At 43.4% G+C, this 19124-nt stretch overlaps 1 protein-coding gene across 1 annotated transcript in view; it reads left to right on the top strand.

The window, feature by feature from the left end:
• The first annotated feature begins 2648 nt into the window (after nt 1–2648).
• Nucleotides 2649–19124, top strand: part of QSER1 (glutamine and serine rich 1) — an 87539-nt gene continuing 71063 nt past the window's right edge. Inside the window, exon 1 of the mRNA XM_033208031.1 lies at nt 2649–2921. Coding sequence (XP_033063922.1) covers nt 2749–2921 — 173 coding nt within the window. The 5' untranslated portion in view covers nt 2649–2748. The remainder of the gene's footprint in view (nt 2922–19124) is intronic.

The following is a 19124-nucleotide window of genomic DNA, read 5'->3' as shown; positions in this document are numbered from 1 at the left end:
AGGATGAGTAGGATCTGGGCAAAGAATAAAATGAACATTTTTATTTAAAATGAGACCACGGCTGGAGGCTGGAGGCTGAGGCAGGAGAATCGCTTTAATCGGGGAGGCAGAGGTTGCAGTGAGCCGAGATCACACCACTGCACTCAAGCCTGAGCAACAGAGCGAAGACTGTCTCAAAAAACAAACAAACAAACAATCAAAAAACGGGAGACCAACAATGCTCATTCTAGAGTTTGACACTACCTGGATCAGACTTGAAGCAGTTTGGTTATGAATCATTTGAGAGATCCCGAAACGTTCACAGAGCTGGAAGTGTATTTTCAGTAGGAAAGAAGACATTCTTCAGATAGAATCATCAACTGTACAAATTTTTTAAAGATTTACATATATCAAAGCATCACATTGTACCCCATAAATGTATGCAATTTTTGTCAATTAAAAATAGTATTAATCAAAAATATAATGATGTTATTTGTAGACATGTAACATTTAAAAATAAATACAATTGTACTGATTTAGAGTGAACTAAGGAAATTTCATTTAAATGGCAAAGGAACATATGGTGACAGAGTAATATTACTAAAAATACTCACTAGAATTTTTCCTTAATATCTTTCTCTGATTTATGTGACATAAACAAACTACATAATGGTATGAGGGACTATAAAGGTTTTATTGCCACTTGTTTGGTATTGCCTGCGTAACTCACTCTGAGTGCCAGTTGTGGGTATCTCAAACTAAGTGCCATAAAACATTTATAGCATGCCACTCCATTTCCTATACTTTTCACAGAGACAAAAACTTTAGCGCTCACAAAAGTACTTATAAATATAATAGGTAGTTGTGAAAACTTTTTAATTTAGATCCCACATTTCCAGTTTGCAGGAAGAAAAATAAATGTAATGAAGATTTACGTTACTTCTCTGCAGGAACTCAGATTAGTCGGCAAATTCCTTTTCCAAGAAAAACCACTTTTCAAAGATATCCTCGGTAAATGCATTTTGTAATTAACATAAAATTGGCAAAGTCGCTGTGCCTACACGTTTGAATTCATTTGTAAATAACGACTACTCACTTCCTTGCTTATCCACCCGGGGACCAGGCTCCAAGCATCACAGGTGCAGAAGACTTGCAAAAAGGAATGAATAGGAACAAAAGGATGTAGGCGCCAGGAGGAAAACAGGATCTTCCAGAACAAAATTAATCTCGCAAGGCATAGCAGATCCAACACCAAATACTATCAAAGTTTAAACTTTTTCAATGGTCATCAGAGATAGTGTATCAAGTTTATTAGGTCTTTCACTACGGCTGTCTGATTTGCTTAAACCTTTACGTTAGGCTTATCTTGAGGGATAGATTTCTGTGCTAAGCACATAATAGGTGTTAAACCAATATTGATTTTTAAAAGGAGGTGGTCATTAAATCGAAACTTTACTGTTATTTTAACCTTTAAATTTATGGCTCAAGGGCCAAACGATGATTTGTACAATTCCCTAGTTTCACTACTCGTGTGTTATTACAAGAAATACAAGTCTGCTATGCAACAGAAGAACTGCAAATAGTCATTAAATTACCGCACACCAAACAGCTTGGAAATCAGATAGGAAATGTTTGGAGAGAGAGTCCTGCTTAAGTTCCAAATCTTAAACAAAACCCCTCAACATCAGAGTGCATAGTGAGTTTAAATTTATTGTAATTAAAGTCATCCAGATGGCAGCTGGATTAATCAATGAAGAGGTGGTTGTCTATCTTGGGATAGAAGATTCTGAAACCCAGAGTGAGAAAAATCCTCAAGGTGGGGGTGGGGGCAGTTAATAAGAGCCCTTGGGAAAGGCCCTTTCAGCGAGGATTGGAAAATAATACGTTTGAATTTGAATCTTTTTGAATATAAATCTCCCCTAACAGCAGGAAAAGGCTCCTCTCGCTCAGCAAACTTTGGGGAGGGAGTAAGCGAAACTGTAGAAGAGCCCGCTCAGCTGTTTCTGGATTGGGGCGCAGGGCAAGAAATCGCGATCAGAGAATTGAGTACTGGAGTCCCTCAAAATAACCTGAAGGGTCAAATAGTGAGCTCCAAGCAAAGCATGACCCGGCTACCCCTGCGCAGCGCCCTACGCTGGGTTCCGCTCCACTTCCCCTCCCCCGCGCGGGGCGATAGCCAGGCGCGGTCCCTTCCCACGCGGGACGCTGCGAGTGCGGACACCTCCCTTCGGGGCTGCGAAGGGCGAGAAGTCTGCGGTTCGCGGGCTCCGGCCGGCGGGCGCCCCTCGGAGTCCCTGAAGTCGGCCGGGCCTGGGCCTCCTCGGCCTCAGCTGTCTCTCGCGAAGCGTCCGGCAGCGGCGGAGGCCTTGCCGCGCCCGCCCCGCGAGCGGCAAGCGCGGGGCTCAGAGGGGAGGCGGGGCGAGGCCGTGGGGCGGAGGGGGCGGGAGGTGCATCCTGGGAAATCCACCAACATGGGGCGCAGCGGCCGCCGCCGCCGCCGCCGCCGTCGCCGCGAGTCCCGGCCGCGGGTGCCTCCGCTTCCCTGACGCCCAGCTGGGGCCCTGCCGCCCGCCGCGGCCCGGGTCTTTGCGCCCCAGACTCGACAGCGCACCCTTCTCCCGCCTGCTCGCCGGGGCCATGTGAGGAGGCAGCTCCCTCCGCCGCCGCCGCCTCCTCTTCCTCCCCCGCCCCCTCTCCCTGCCCGCCCCACTCACACGGAGTCCTGGAGGATCCCCCGCTGCTGCCCGCCCTCCCTACGCCACCCCCACGATGGACAGGAACTACGCGACCTCGGGCTTCACCGAGCCGCCGCCGCCGCCCGCGCCCCCCGCCGCCCCCGCCCCCGCCAGCGCCGCGGCGCAGCCCCCCGCCCCAGCCTGGGCCTACGAACCCCGAGCCGCCGCCGCCAGCAGCAGCTGCAGCAGCCCCAGCCTCAAGGCCAGGTAGGGAGGGTGGGCGGCGGGGTCGCGGTGGACCAGGAAAGGCCGGGGATGCGTTTGGGGCCTTCGCTCGGTTGCAGCGCCGCCCAGAGGTCTGGGCCGGGCGGGGAGCCCTTCGCTCGCCCTCGCCCAGCTCGGGGGAGGCGGCTGATGACTCCTACGGGGTGGTCGCGGGTGGGTGGGGGCACCCGGTGCAGGACTCATGCCTGGGGACGGCGGGTGAAGGGAGAGCTGGGCGGGAGTCGTGGGGCTCCGTCACGTCTCGGGTCCTGGGCTCTCACATGGTGAAGTTTGGGCTCGTGGCTGAACTCGGGGTCTGGGAGACCCAAGATTGGCGCCGGGGGTCCGAAGGGGGCGCCGAAGAGTTTGGGGCAGTGGCGATCCATTGTATTGGAACCTGGGTGGCCGACAATGCAGTCTTGGGGACCCCGGCGTGCGAGGGTTGCGGAGGCGGGAGAGGTGGAGTCGCGGAGCCGCGTCCCGGAGACACTGGGGGACCCGGGAGGGCTGGGCTACGGGAGAACCCCCGGGGCGCAGGGCAGAAGAGGGGCTCGGCAGGGCGCGAACGCGGCTTCCAGGGCCGGGTGACATATGTTTGCGCTGGTGGTCAAGATTCAGGCGATTTCTCTTCCACTCGTTCAAAGTTGCTCTTTGGTTTCCTCCCCTTTTAACAACAGCAGGAAGTAAGGAATCTTTTTTTGCCTTCTGTGCCTCGGGGTGACGGAGAGTTGGGAAGAAATGGGGCGGAGGTTGGGGTGGGGGTAGTGAAGGCCATAAAGGTTGAAGAACCAAAGCATGCTTCTCCATCTCGGCCTCTAAAGTCCGGGTGCATTATGTAGCGCGAGGTTCAAGAGTTCATCTTTCCTGCAGCATGACCAAGGGAATCTAAAATGTTGACTCCTACTTGATATTTAAGCTCGCGGGAAATGTGTAGTATAGTACTGTGAAACGGTCCCATTTGAATGATAACTGGAAGGCGTGGTCTGGTTTGGAGGATTGGTGAGCGGGGTGTTTTAAAGCCACCTCTCCCGAACAATACAGAATCTGGTAGGTGCAGCTTCTGATTACATGGACCAGGGAATCCTGGGTTGCTAATGACTTCATCCTCAGCTACCAACAGGAAGCTTCGTGGCTTTATGATCTCATCAGATTTCTTCATTATTTTTGACGACAGAAGTGAACTTTTGTTTTAAGTTTATACATTACCGTGTTCCAGGTTATCTTCTTTGTTTTTATGAAAGTTCCACGGTCATGATTGAGCATATAAGTGTGAAGAGTAGCTGGTCTTTGTCTTAGATTATCCATTGGGATGATTGTGAAAGCATGAGAAAAATTTGCTTCAAGAATAGGGATATAAGCTTTCTCAGAAAATTTTAGGCCCTTTGTTTGAAAGACCTGGGAGTTAACAAAAATAATGTGATGTGCCAATTTGGAGCTAAGTAATTAAATGCTGAAACCTTTCAGAAATAGCCATAATTTTGTGTTACATACAAGTAAGCCATTTTAAGGAGTTTTATGAAAGACAGTTAGCACTTCACCCGTTATTTCTTTTTGATGGTAATTTGACTGTCCTTTTTGAAGTAGCATTTTGCATTGACTAGGATAATTTACAAATTAAAATTACTTTCTCATCATTGAACAGCATGATAGGTATTTGTGCCACATTTTTTATGTTTTAAATGAAAAGTATTTTATTAGGTAAATGAAACTGAAATACTACCTAGTTACTTCTTTTAGTAGAATACTTCTGAGGCAAGAAACTAAAATCTACTTGTCATATTTTCCGAATTTGTTTATCAGAGTAACACGGAATGACTTCCCAAACACACTTGAAAACAGTAAGTAGATTCACTTGGCACACATAATCTAAAGGAGATTTATTTTCTGTTTAATGGAAGTTATTGAATCTCAAATGTTACCCCCCATGCCCTCTCTCCCTGCTTTTTTAAAAAATAAGGGTGGCGGGAATCAGCTAAAATACAGCATAGAAAATGCAGGTTTACCCCCCTCCCCCGCCAACCTGCTTTGTTAACATCTTGTATTGGGATCAGGCCATCTGTACAGAGTTACACACACTTCTGAATTAGACCTCATTTTATTCCTGAAACTGTGCAAATATTCCTCTTTGATTTCAGTTATATCAAAAATAGCAAATCTGAAATATGCCCTGTAAGTCTAAATATTCTACATTTCAGAAGCTTATTTATATTTTTATACCATTTTAAAAAGCTTTTTCATAATGCACGTATCAGTTGAATGTTTTTGTTCCCCTTTGTGGCAGTTTCTTCTGAAGGTGCAAATGAGTACTAGTTGTGATGATGTAATATGGATGCTTATCCATAAAGAATTAGCCTGTCTGACACCTTGTTTCCTGTAACCTATTCAGAAGCTGACAGATGGTAATGACATTCAGTTGTTGCCGACAGGGATCTAACATTCTACTTTATGCCTTCTTGGTCTTGAAATACATCATTTTCATCAGTTTATGGGAAAGTACATGATAAATAGCTTTTCATGAGTTTGAAACAATACTTTTTTTGAATACAACAGCTCTGTTAGTTATTAGGTAGTTTTATGGTACTAACAGTTGAAAAATACAGTGGGAAACTCGAGCATTTTACCTTAAATAGGGCTTATAGAGAGATTTGTGAATATTTCTCAGAGAAATATTGCTAGGTACTTGGAAAGTGCAGGAATAAGGACTGGCCATATAAATCTTCATTTATTTGTGCTCTTTTCAGTTAGTGTTAGGAACTAAATGAACGAACATGTCCTTTGTTGAACACCACGCAGTTGGAAATACCTTTTGGGGTGCAGTTTTGGATGTTGTAAATACCTTTGCATGACTTGGGAAATAAGAAGGTCATCAGGAATCTGCAGATCCACTGCCCTATTCTGTACTTAATACTTACATCTTGGTCACAACAGGAAGAGGCAGGCTGTTTTATGGTGATAATCGATGTGTTTGTATTTGAATATGCACCAGAAAGTAAGGGAATGGAAATATTTTGTATTTAAATAGTTTTATTTATTATTTATTTATTTATTTATTTATTTATTTTTGCGATGGAATTTCACTCTTGTTGCCCAGGCTGGAGTGCATTGGCGTGATCTCAGCTCACTGCAACCTCTACCTCCTGGGTTCAAGCAATCATTCTGCCTCAACCTCCTGAGTAGCTGGGATTACAGGCGCCTGCCACCACGCCTGGCTAATTTTTGTATTTTTAGTAGAGTTGGGGTTTCACCACATTGGCCAGGATGGTAATTTTTGTATTTTTAGTAGAGATGGAGTTTCACTACATTGGCCAGGCCGGTCTCGAACTCCTGACCTCAGGTGATCCGGCCATTTTGGCCTCCCAAAGTGCTGGGATTAGGTGTAAGCCACTGTGCCTGGCCTGTTTTTCGCCTTCTAACTTGAAATGATTTTTGGCACCAGTTTTTAGAATTCCTAATGCAATTTTTTTTTAGTATGATGTATAATGAGTATGATAAATACTCCTCTGAAAAACCAAAGGAATGATTAGCTCTTCTAAAACCTGTCAGTTTCTATATGATGGACATTTGTTTGATACATTTGAAATCTAGAGTTTTCCTCAAGGTTTTTGGAAAAAGGCCTTAAAGATCATAATTTGTAAGGAGTAAGAACAATCTCAAGTTAATAAAAGGTTATTTCAGACAAACTTCCACTGTTAGAGTTCAGAAAGTTTTTTTCCCGTGGAAACCATGTTGTAAGTAATAGTAGCTGTCATTTACCTCACGAGCAACTAATTTGTGCTAGCTGTTTTAAGTCACATATACATACACACATTCATTTATCAAAATTCATTGTAAAAATCCTTTGAGGTAGGCATTCTTTTTACCATCCTTTTATGGATGAGGAAACTGAGGGATAGAGACATGAAGTAATTTATACCTACAGCTATATAGCTAGTAAATAGTGGAGCTGTGATTGAAAACTGGGCATTGTGGATCTGGAGCCTGCGTGATGGCCAGTGTAACTGCACTGCTTTATTGTAAGATAGTGGAATGCTGTAATCCACCTATATGTGAAATGAGCTTCTGTGAGTTGGCCTGGAAACCTAAGCATCATTAATATCCTTATTTCAGTGTTCTTTGTCACTGTTGACCATTTCCTAGTTGAAATATATTCCTTTTCACTTCCATAGCACTGCACTTGCCTGGTTTTCCTCCTACTTTTCTGGCCCACTGCTTTTTCCTGTTCTTCACTGGTGTTTACTCCTCTTCTGACTAATCTCTGCATGTTAGTGTTTCCTCAGGGCTTGGGATTGGTAAATTTTTTATTCATTCCTTGCTTTCTCCTGAGGACTCACATCCATGTCCATGCTTTTAAATACTATCTCAGTGGAGATGTCCATATTTGAGCAGACTCTTCTGAGAACCTGATCACATAACCAACTACCTCTTTGACCTTTTACTTGAGCTTAATGATACGCTTTCCCCACCCATCACACCTCTGCTTCTCTAGTGAGGCCCATCTCAGTAAGTCATTAAGTCATACCTCTGTCCACCTAGTTGCCCAGGCCAGACGGTGGGAGTTGTGTGCTTAGTCACTAAGACCTACTGCTTTTGAATCTAATGTCTTGAAACTCTCTGCTTCTTTTGTATCCACTGCTCCAGCTGATCCAAGCCACCATTATTTTTCACTTGGACAACTGCTGTAGCTTCCTAACTTAGTCATCTTGGACCTTTTCTTTCCTGCCTTCAATTCATTCTTCTTAAACCATCCAGAGTGATTTTTAAAAACACAGATCTACAAGTTTGCTCTTGGTCCTTTGCTTAAAGCCTTTCCTTTTTTTTTTTGAGACGGAGTCTCGCTCTGTCACCCGGACTGGAGTGCAGTGGCCAGATCTCAGCTCACTGCAAGCTCCGCCTCCCGGGTTTACGCCATTCTCCTGCCTCAGCCTCCCGAGTAGCTGGGACTACAGGCGCCAGCCACCTCGCCCGGCTAGCTTTTTGTATTTTTTAGTAGAGACGGGGTTTCACCATGTTAGCCAGGATGGTCTCGAACTCCTGACCTCGTGATCCACCCGTCTCGGCCTCCCAAAGTGCTGGGATTACAGGCTTGAGCCACCGCGCCCGGCCCGCTTAAAGCCTTTCCATGGCTACTCCTACATATTAGGGTCACGTTTTTAAACATCCGTAATATGGTCAGGAGTGGTGTCTCACGCCTGTAATCCCAGCACTTTGGGAGGCTGAGGTGGGAGTATTGAGACCAGGCTGAGGTGGGAGTATTGAGACCAGCCTATGCAATGTGATGAAACCCTAGCTCTACAAAAAATAAATAGAAAAAAATTAGCCAAGCATGGTGGCTTGCGCCTGTGGTCCCAGCTACTCTGGAGGCTGAGGTGGGAGGATGGCTGGAGCCTGGGAGGTGGAAGTTGCAGTGAGCTGTGATGGTGCCACTGCACTTCAGCCTGAGCGACAGAGGGAGAACCTGTCTCTCTCTCTGTCTCTCTCTCACACACACACACACACACACACACACACACAGACACACACACACACACACACAAACTGTAATGTGCTCTGTATGACTCTGCATTTACTGACCTTTTTTTTTAAATTTATTTTCTTTTTTATTCTTGAGACACGGTCTAACTCTGCTGCCTAGGGTGGAGTAGAGTGGTATGAACACAGCTTACTGTAGCCTCGACCTCCTGGACTCAAGTGATCCTCCCAAGTAGCTGGGACTACAGGCATGTGCCACCACCCCTGGCTAATTTTAAAGTTTTTTCTAGAGATGAGGTCTTGCTATGTTGACCAGGCTGGTCCGGAACTCCTGGCCTCAAGCAATCTTCCTGCCTTAGCCTCCCAGGAGTGAGCCACCATGCCTAGCACTGGCCCATATTAAATTCTTTGAATCATCCTAAATTACTTCTTACCTTAATGTTTTCATTCATCGTCTTTACCTTCACCTAGATAACTCTCACCCTATCCCCACCTCACACCCTGACTTCTTAAGGTATCTCATGTGAGAAACCTGCAGTATTTTCAACCCTCACTCCTTGTTGCTTTGTGCAATGGTGTATGTTTTCACAGAATATTTTATTTTACTTTCATATTCTTAGAAATATACCTATGTATTGTCTGTGTAATATGTGTCTTCTTCAGAATGGACGTTATTTGAGGAACCCTATCTGTTTTGCTGTTATGTTTGTAGTACTTAGTATTTACTTTAATCCATGGCATATAGTTGGTGCTTAATACATGCTTATATCATGAAAACCAGAACTCTGCTTCAGTATGGGAATTGGAAGCCGCTTTCTTCCTGCTGCAGCCTCTACTGCCATTCCCCCTCTACCCTGTAATTGGGACCAAGAAGAAGGGTAAGTTTGTGATTATCTTTGGTTAGCAGCATGGGGATATGGGCTACTACTTGTTTCTTCCTTTCCTTGCTATGTTCTCTGGAACAATGAGTAGTAAAATATGTGTACCAAAACATAGTTTTCTTTCATTCATTAAACAAATATTTGAGTACCTACAATTGTTAAGGCAGTGTTGCCTGTATCTCCTTGAGTTACTATATTTCTGCAGTGAAAGCTTGAGAAATCAAGTGACAAGCATGCAATCACTCATTAAAATGTAGTGACTATCTTTGAGTTTCTGTTTCTCAGCTAAGTTCTGCAGGGTGCCACAAAAATGAAGAAAACACTGTCTTGCCTCTTAAAGAACTTGTGATCTGGAGGGTGACAGGGTAATGCACTTGCTTCCTCTCTGCTTGGCTTCTAAATGTTGAAGTGCTCAGAAACTTGGAGTTCTGTCCTTTTTTCTTCTCTCTCCACTGACCCTAGATGTAGTTGCCATATATATGAGATGACTTTCAAATTTATATCTCTGGATTCATATCTAGCATCTGACATCTTCATTTGAATATTGAATAGGTATTTCCAAAATGACACGTCCAAAACATGATTGTCACCCTGTCAACCTGGGCCTCCTCTAGCCTTCCCCACCTCAGTAATTATTATCACCATTTACTCCATTACTTATGTCCAGAAGGTTAGAGCCACCCATGATTCATTTCATTCCTTCCCATATCGAGTCCCTCAGCAAATCCTGTTGGTTCAGTCTCCATACCCGTAATTTCCTGCATGGATTACTGCAGTTGCCTCTTGTTGCTTTTCTTGCTTCCTTTTAGGCCTTCTATAATTTATTAAGTATGCAACAGCCAGAATTAACTTTTCAAAAGTGTAAGTCAGGTAATGTCATTACCCTGCTTAGAACCTTCCAGTGTTAATCAGTAACATCCAATGACTTGGTCGAGTGTGGTGACCCATACCTGTAATCCCAGCACTTTGGGAGACTGAGGCAGGCAGATCACTTGAGGCCGGGAGTTTGAAATCAGTCTGGCCAACATGGCGAAACGCTGTCTCTACTAAAACTAAAAAAATCAGCTGGGCATGGTGGCAGGCGCCTGTAGTCCCAGCTACTCGGGAGACTGAGGCAGGAGACTAGCTTGAACCCAGGAGGCGGAGATTGCAGTGAGCCAAGATGGCGCCTCTGTACTCCAGCCTGGGTGACAGAGCAAGACTCCTTCTTAAAAAAGAAAAAGAAAGAAAAATCCAATGACTTATCGTGGCCTACAAAGCCCTGCATGATCTAAGCCTCAGCTAATTTATCCAACTTCGTGTCATTCCCCTCCCGCCACTATCCTTCAGCCATACTGGCTTTACTTCTGTTCCTGAAACATGCTAAGATTATTTGTGTCTTAGGACTTTTGCACCAGCTGTTCTCTTTAACTGAAGTTTTCTTTCCAGGTCTTTGCTTTGCTGCTTCTGCTTTTGCTGATAGTTAGGTCTTTTCCCACATATTACCTTCTCGGAAAGGCCTTCTCTGACTGCTGTGTCTAAAGTAACGGCACATCACTAACACATGATAGTTTTACTTCTTCAGAGCATTCTCACTCTCTGGAGTAATTTTGTTGATTTATATGTATCATTTATTACCACCCTTTCCCGATACCACTAACCATCACTGATAGAATGCATGTTCCATGAGAACAGGAACATCTGTCTTGTTCACATCTGTACAAGGCAGGTTAGTATAGTAGTTGATAGCATAAGCTCTGGAGTCAGAATGTTTGAGTTTGTATTTTGACTCCACCACTTGCAGTATGATCTTAGACAAGTTTCTTAACCTCTCTGTGCCTCAGTTTCCTTATATAAAATGAGGACACTTTTCGAATTCTTGAAGATTAAATGGGAAAACTTAGAAAAGTATTTAGAGTGATGTCTAGCATATAGAATAGCATACAGATTATTAACTTTATTGTCAGCACTTAGAACAATGTCTGATGCATTGTGCCATTAAACATGCAATGAATGAATGAAATAACTATGCTATTAATACTTGTCAGACTATTCCTTTTCAAGAGGTACAAAAATACTTCAGGGACTTAGTGGGAAAATTATATTGAGTTCAAGGGCGATCATGGTAGCATTTGTCAGGTAGATTGCATACAAACTGATCTGAATTATTGCTAATGTTGCATAGTAGAATAAGGGATTAGTACGAAGAAGGAACTTCCAAGAACAAGTGTTCCAAGAGGGAGGAAATGGAATCTGCCAGGCCAGTTATGGACTGGGCCTTGAACTGGCATAGCATCACTTCTGTCAGTGTGTTGGTCAAAGCAGTTCCTGGTCCATTGCAGAATCATCGTGGGAGGGAAACTACACAAAGGTGTGGTTCATTGGGGAGCTCAGCGGAGTAACACTGTATCATAGAGCATTGGTACTAGATTGTAGAGGGCTTCTGATGACAGATCATGGAGTTTAGTCTCTCCACTCTAAAGGATAGGGAGTGGCCAGGTGTGGTGACTTGTGCTCATAATCCCAGCACTTTGGGATGCCAAGATGGGCTGATGGCTTGAGCTCAGGAATTTGAGACCAGCCTGGGCAACATGGTGAAACCCCGTCTCCACAAAAATACAAAAATTAGCCTGGCGTGGTGGCGTGCACCTGTGGTCCCAGCTACTCAGGAGGCTGAGGTGGGAGGATCACTCGAGCCTCGGAGGTGGAGGCTACAGTCAGCCATGATCACGCCACTGTCCTTCAGCGTGGGCAAAGAGAGTGAGACCTGTCTCAAGAAAACGACAAAAAACCCACACAAAATCTCTGTTCTTATGGAGTTTACATTCTTGGGTGAAGGAGTTGGGCAAGCAAAGAATTAAGAACATTTTCTCCTGGAGGAAGTGCACTTCCCTGTGATCTGAGGAAGCAGCAAGTGCAAATGTCCCGAGGCAAGAACAAGCCTGGCAGTTCCCTTCCCTGGCAGGATCTTACTGTAGCTCAGTGGTACTTCAGAACCACCTGGAGAGCTTGTTGAAACATAGGTTGCTGGGCCCAACTCCAGAGTTTCGGAATCCATAGGTCTTGGGTGGAGCTTAAGAATTTGCATTTCTAACAAGTTCGTAGGTAATTCTTATGCTGCTTGTCCAGTGAGGAGATTTTGAAAACCACTAATCTGGATCTCGTCAGTGTTGGCTTCTTGACATTCTTATCTCTCCTTAAATATTGTCTCTTTACAAAGACCTTCCTTGACCAACAGATCTAAAGTCCCACCAGGTTTCCTTTGTTCTAACACTTCTGTTTTCCCCAAAGTATTTGTCCTTAGCTGACAAGACCAGAGAGCTGAGTTTAGGAGTCTGACTGGACATTTGTATAGAGACAATAGTGGAATCTCAGAGATAAGGTCTTTGGGGGTGAAGAATGAAGGTCTGAGAACTGAGCCTTTGCCGTTGTAGGTGATAGTGTCTATTACATGCCTACTATGTGCTGAGCACTGGCCTAATAATTTTATAGTGTTATTTCATTTAACTTCTCACAATAATTCTAGAATATAGGTACTATTGTTAGCCCATTTTATAGACAAGGAAACTCAAGCAAAGAGAGATTTATTAATTTGTCCAACATCACTGCTAGTAAGTGGCAGAGGCAAGATTTGAACCCAGGAGGTGTAACTTCAGAAACTGTGCTATTAATCATAAGCTTTCAGGGAAAAATCCTTTTGGGAAGTTGAGGGTATGGGATTAAATAGAATTGGCAAATGAAGTCAGAAAGAGGTTTAATGATAGAATACTTTAAAGAAGGATGTCGGGTCTTTGTGATTTAACATTGATGCTGGGAGGTTATATTTTCCATTATTTAAAAAATTAGAATCATTTCCCCAGAGCGTACTTTTGCTAAAAGTTTTTGGAGAAAACTTGGGGACATGGGCTTATACCAAATTGAATAGTTGCCATAGGGATGGGTAGTTCAGAGATTTTAACTGACCTGAAGCACCTGTCATATTCTAGACACTGTTCTGGGGGCTTGGGATACATGTGAGAACAAAACCAAGATCCTGAGACAGTTGATTAAAAAATGAACATAACTGTACATTATCTAGTATGTTGGGAGGTGATACCAGAAAAAGAAAAGCAGAATAAGAAAGAATGGAATGTGGATGGGGGAGGCGTTTCTGATTTACAAACAAGGTGGACTGGGGAGGCTCATTGAAGTGATATTTGAACAATGACTTGAAAGTGCTAACTTTTGAAATGAGAAGAAAAAATGTTACATTGGGAAACAGAGTGCTTCAGTAAGTTTTTTATTTGTTTGTTTGTGAGACACAGTCTTGCTGTGTCGCCCAGGCTGGAGTGCAGTAGCGCAATCTCAGTCCACTGCAACTGCAACCTCCACCCCTGGGATCAAGCAATTCTCCTGCCTCAGCCTCCTGAGTAGTCGGGATTACAGATGCCCACCACCACACCCAGCTAATTTTTGTATTTTTAGTAGAGATGATATTTCACTGTGTTGGGCAGGCTGCTCTGGAACTCCTGACCTCAAGTGATCCACCTGCCTCGGCCTCCCAAAGTGCTGGGATTACAGGGATGAACCACCATGCCCGGCCCCAGTAAGTTTCTTTTGCCCCTAGTTGAAATGAGACTACAAGTTTTGTAAAAAAAAATTACCTGTTCCTTGGGTTAACTTGCTTACAGGAAATCTTATTTCTTTGTTTAACGCTTATCCCTGTTGCTGCTTCTGGTGTTTTAATTTCAGCCACATGCTAGGTGACTTTCTGTTACTAGGCTGCTACTAACACAGTTTCCTTACATTGACTCAGGCCAGTCTAGCTGGGGCTTTCCAGTCTAGGCCTTTCTGCAGTCAAGGCAAGAGTAAGCATTTCTTTTTTTCTTTTTTTTGGCGGTGGTGCGGGGGTGGTGGGAAACAGAGTCTTGCTATGTCACCCAGGCTGGAGTGCAGTGATGTGATCTCAGTTCACTGCAACCTCTAACTCCCAGGTTCAAGTGATTCTCCTGCCTTGGCCTCCTGGGTAGTTGGGATTACAGGCATGCACCACGACGCTCGGCTAATTTTTGTGTTTTTAGTAGAGACGAGGTTTCACCATGCTGGCCAGGCTGGTCTCTAACTCCTGACCTCGTGATCCACCCACCTTGGCCTCCCAAAGTGCTGGGATTACAGGTGTGAGCCACCGCGCCCAGCCAGTAGTGAGCATTTCTTAATGTGCTAGCAGTGAATATGAATATGTGTATGGATGTTGTATAATATGAAGAGGTAAATGAGACGATGTGGGCCTGATTTCAGTATATCCACTCATTTTGCTTTTTTTTTTTGCAGACCCATCTTCTCTTTTATCGTTGAATGAAACACACTGTTTTTTCACTGTTCCTTAAATGGTGTTAGGAATGCTCTTATCTACGGGCTTTGTGCTTTTTCCTGTGCCAGGACCACTTTTCCCTGAGATAATCTGCATAAGTTCCTCATGTTGATCAGTGGCCTCTCCTTAGTACCCTCAAAAGAATGGTATGCACCCCCATTACCATCAACCCTGCTTAAGGTTTCTTCATAACATTTATCAATCCTTGATATAAATACTTCTCTGTTCTTGTTTATTGTAGTCTCTGTCCTTTAGCTTGGGTGTTTTTTGACAGTAGAACTTCAGCTGTGTTTCCCCCCACTTGCCTGGCATATAATAAGTGTTAAGTGAATATTGATTTAATAAAGAATATGTTTAATGGGGAATATTCTGCTTTTACTTGTCTAATATTTCAGAGTTTAAATTTGGCCTCTGTAAGTTAAAGACTCTTTAGGGATCCTTACCGTGTAGTTTCTCGTATGTTGCTAGGCATGTAGGCATTTATGGGGTGTAACTAAACGTAAACTAATGAAATTTTCATATGGCCTAATGCCATCATTCTCATTACTGTGTGATCACTGATCCTATTTAAGTAACTTGAGACCAGATTTGTCTGACCCAGTGAAGCAAACACAAATATGTGGATAAGCTAAAATACTTTTGCTTGGATCTGCTTAAATCAGATGGCTTAACATTTTAAAACATTTCTCATGTTGAGCAAAACTGCAAGATGAACACTACTCTGGTAAAGCAGCTGGTACTATTTTCACTTAAACAGACATTAAACTACTTCAAGTCAGAGTTTGATTTGGCCAGAGCCACAAGGCACTGGTGGAATGAGGCCAGAGTAAAAGTGTGAACCATTTGGAAGGATGGGAATTAAGTAGAACTGTGCCTATGCGGAAAACCCCAACTCCTCAAGAAACCCAAAACTTAGAGATGGTCTTTTGCTATTTGTTAATACTTTTGTGTTACTTTTTTTTTAAACAGCAGGTTTTTGACTCAAATCTGATCCTCTAACATGGTAATGATTAAAATTGTTTCTAAGACTCCTAAGTTGTGTTTTAATAAGGCATAGGAGTTGAAGGTTCCAAACTTGCTTTAAAAAGCTAATCTAGTATACCAGCTAATTAACCTTGATCTACTGGGCTGCCTTTTAAGAAGATCATGTTAGCACTATCCTCATAGATATCAAGCATACTTCACAGTATGTCTACTATTTGCTCTTTTTTTTTTGAGATGGAGTCTCGCTCTGTTGCCCAGGCTGGAGTGCAGTGGCGCGATCTTGGCTCACTGCAAGCTCTGCCTCCCGGGTTTACACCATTCTCCTGCCTCAGCCTCCCGAGTAGCTGTGACTACAGGCACCCGCCACCACGCCCGGCTAGTTTTTGTATTTTTAGTAGAGACGGGGTTTCACTGTGTTAGCCAGGATGGTCTCGATCTCCTGACCTCGTGATCCGCCCGTCTCGGCCTCCCAAAGTGCTGGGATTACAGGCTTGAGCCACCGCGCCCGGCCAGTTTTTTGTATTTTTTAGTAGAGACGGGGTTTCACCATGTTCGCCAAGATGGTCTCGATCTCCTGACCTCGTGATCCGCCCGTCTCGGCCTCCCAAAGTGCTGGGATTACAGGCTTGAGCCACCGTGCCCAGCCTACTATTTGCTCTTAACAGATATGCTTATTAGGGGAAATTTAAAAGATAGTAAACTTGTGTGTTATGACATTTGATTAATATGTTATAAAATCTTTTTAGTGTATAACTTGTATTAAAATATATACTCCTCTAAAATTCATTATAATTTCTTCCTTTACATTAAACTTTGTTGTGAAATCCTAGTGCAGAACAAGAATTAGCCACCTTAAAGTTGATTTTCTCTACTATAAAAAAGACTGTCTTTTAGTTTTTTGTTTTTTTTTCAGTTAAAAAAAATTGGGGCTGGGCACAGTGGCTCACACCTGTAATCCCAGCACTTTGGGAGGTTGAGGTAGGTGGATCACCTGAGGTCGGGAGTTCAAGACCAGCCTGACTAATATGGTGAAACCCTGTCTCTACTAAAAATACAAAATTAGCCAGGTGTGGTGGCGCATGCCTGTAATCCCAGGTACTTGGGAGGCTGAGGCAGGAGAATCGCTTGAACCTGGGAGGCAGAGGTTGCAGTGAGCCGAGATTGCACCACTGCACTCCAGTGAGGGCAACAAGAGCAAAACTCTGTTTTTTTAAGAGACAGGGTCTTATCCTGTCATCCAGGCTAGAGTGCAGTGGCTCACTGCAACCTGAAGCTTCTGGGCTCAAGCGATCCTCCCACCTGAGCCTCCCAAGTAGCTAGGACTACAGGCGTATGCCACCATGCCTGGCTAAATTTGGGTTTATTTTTGTTTCTGTTCATTGTAGAGATGGGGTCTTGCTATTTTCTCAGGGTGGTCTCAAACTTCTGGGCTTAAGTGACCCTCCTGCCTGACCCTTCCAAAGTGCTGGGATTATCAACATGAGCCACTGCATCTGGCCAACAACAACACTTTTACAGAAAATTTCAAACCAAACAAATTTAGAGAGAAAAGTATAATGAACCCCTGATTACCCACCTTCAACAATTTTAGCACATGGTGGGTCTTTCATGTATATCCCTACATACTTTCTCTCCCTACTCCCATGTATCATTTCAAAGCAAATTTCAGGCTATGTACCTCTTTCAACCGTAGTATGAAAGAGAACTCTGAAAGATAAATACTTAATTTTTTTTCTTTTTTTTTTTTTTTTTTTGCGACGGAGTCTTGCTCTGTCACCCAGGCTGGAGTGCAATGGCACGATCTCGGCTCACTATAAGCTCCATCTCCTGGGTTGACGCCATTCTCCTGCCTCAGCCTCCCGAGTAGCTGGGACTACAGGCGCACACCACCACGCATGGCTGATTTTTGTTGTATTTTTTAGTAGAGACAGGGTTTCGCCATGTTAGCCAGGATGGTCTCGATCTCCTGACCTCATGATCCGCCCGCCTCGATCCGCCCGCCTCGATCCGCCTGCCTCGATCCCCCAAAGTGCTGGGATTACAGGCGTGAGCCACTGCGCCTAGCCAGACTTAAATTTTTTTTGACATAACTATAATAGGTAGGATATTTTAAGGCAATCTATACATATTTTATTGGTTTTAGTACTTGAAGTCAATCTTCTAATATTATAGTACAATTGAAATAGTATAAGTAGTATAGTACAGTTACAACAGGATAAAATACTACCGGTTTTATTATAAGTCTTTGGCTTACAAATCTGTGGAATTTTCTTAGGAAAACAGAAGCATCAAACTTTTTAAGCTTCTAGATTATTTCAGATTACTTTTCTAAAAGTTTGTAAGGAAAGAACAGCACATTGAGTATAAAATGAATAATGCAATTTTGGATTTTGGTTCACCTGAAAATATTCTTTTCTACCCTAAAATGTTATTAAATTCTTGTATTAAACTAAAGATGTGTAAACGTTTGTCTGTAAATCTAGTTCATATCCAGATGTGAATTGTGATAAATATATTTTTAGACAGATTTCCTTTATCTAATGCCAGAAATCATAGACTATGTTAATAATAATACATAAAAGTGTGATGTAGTGAAAAATTGGCTGTACAAGTTTCTCAAACAAGGGAGAAAATTTAATTTGGTAAATGAAAGACTAAGCCACAAACAAAAGGATACATTGAAAAAGCTGAAAAAAAATTTCATAGCACCCATACATTTGAATCATGGAAATATGAACTGTGTTATGTGTTGAGAAGTAACCAGCTATATGTTAGTTCATTTTTACTCATTCCTTTGTAGCCAGAATAAGAGATAACCATCCAGGCAAGGCCCATACAACCACTTTTGTCTATCTCTTAAATAAACATGCCTGGTATTTACAGGTAGTTAGTACATGCAAACACAAAATAATTTGCTTTGATGGATGTATTTCTTTTAAAAGAAAAGCATAGGCTGGGCACGGTGGCCTGTAGTCCCAGTGCTTTGGGAGGCCAAGGCAGGCACGGATCTCTTGAGCCCAGGAGTTTGAGACCAGCTTGGGCAACATAGGGAGACCCTCATCTCTACAAAAAATACGTAATTAGCTGAGCATGGTGGCATGCACCTGGAATCCCAGCTACTCAGGTAGCTGAGGCAGGAGAATCACTTGAGCCCAGGAAGTCAAGGCTGCAGTGAACCATGATCGCCACTTTACTCCAGCCTGGGCAGCAAAATGAGATACTTTCTCAAAAGAAAAGAAAAGCATTACAAAAAAATATTGAAATATTGGAAATGGGGAAAACTTGGGACCTAAAAATCTTGTCTTTGTTCAGAAGAAAGATTGATAATGCAAATGATGACAGAAATAGAAAAGGAAGATGATGAAATGCAATTTTGGAGTTGTCCATTTCAGGCCTTGGTGGCTGTTATCATGGATGTAGCCAAGCATATGCCATATCACCATCACATTTCATTATTTCCCTGTGAAACAGCAGACAGAAATTCTTAGCTGCCTTGACTTTGGCAGTATTTTTCTTGGGCATCTGTTACAAATGCCCACATCT

This window comes from Trachypithecus francoisi, unplaced genomic scaffold, assembly GCF_009764315.1.
Source record: "Trachypithecus francoisi isolate TF-2019V2 unplaced genomic scaffold, Tfra_2.0 Lachesis_group8, whole genome shotgun sequence".
In the NCBI taxonomy this organism is placed as follows: domain Eukaryota; kingdom Metazoa; phylum Chordata; class Mammalia; order Primates; family Cercopithecidae; genus Trachypithecus; species Trachypithecus francoisi.
The sequence above is the reverse complement of the archived record's forward strand: the minus strand, read 5'-3'. Positions and strand labels throughout refer to the sequence as shown.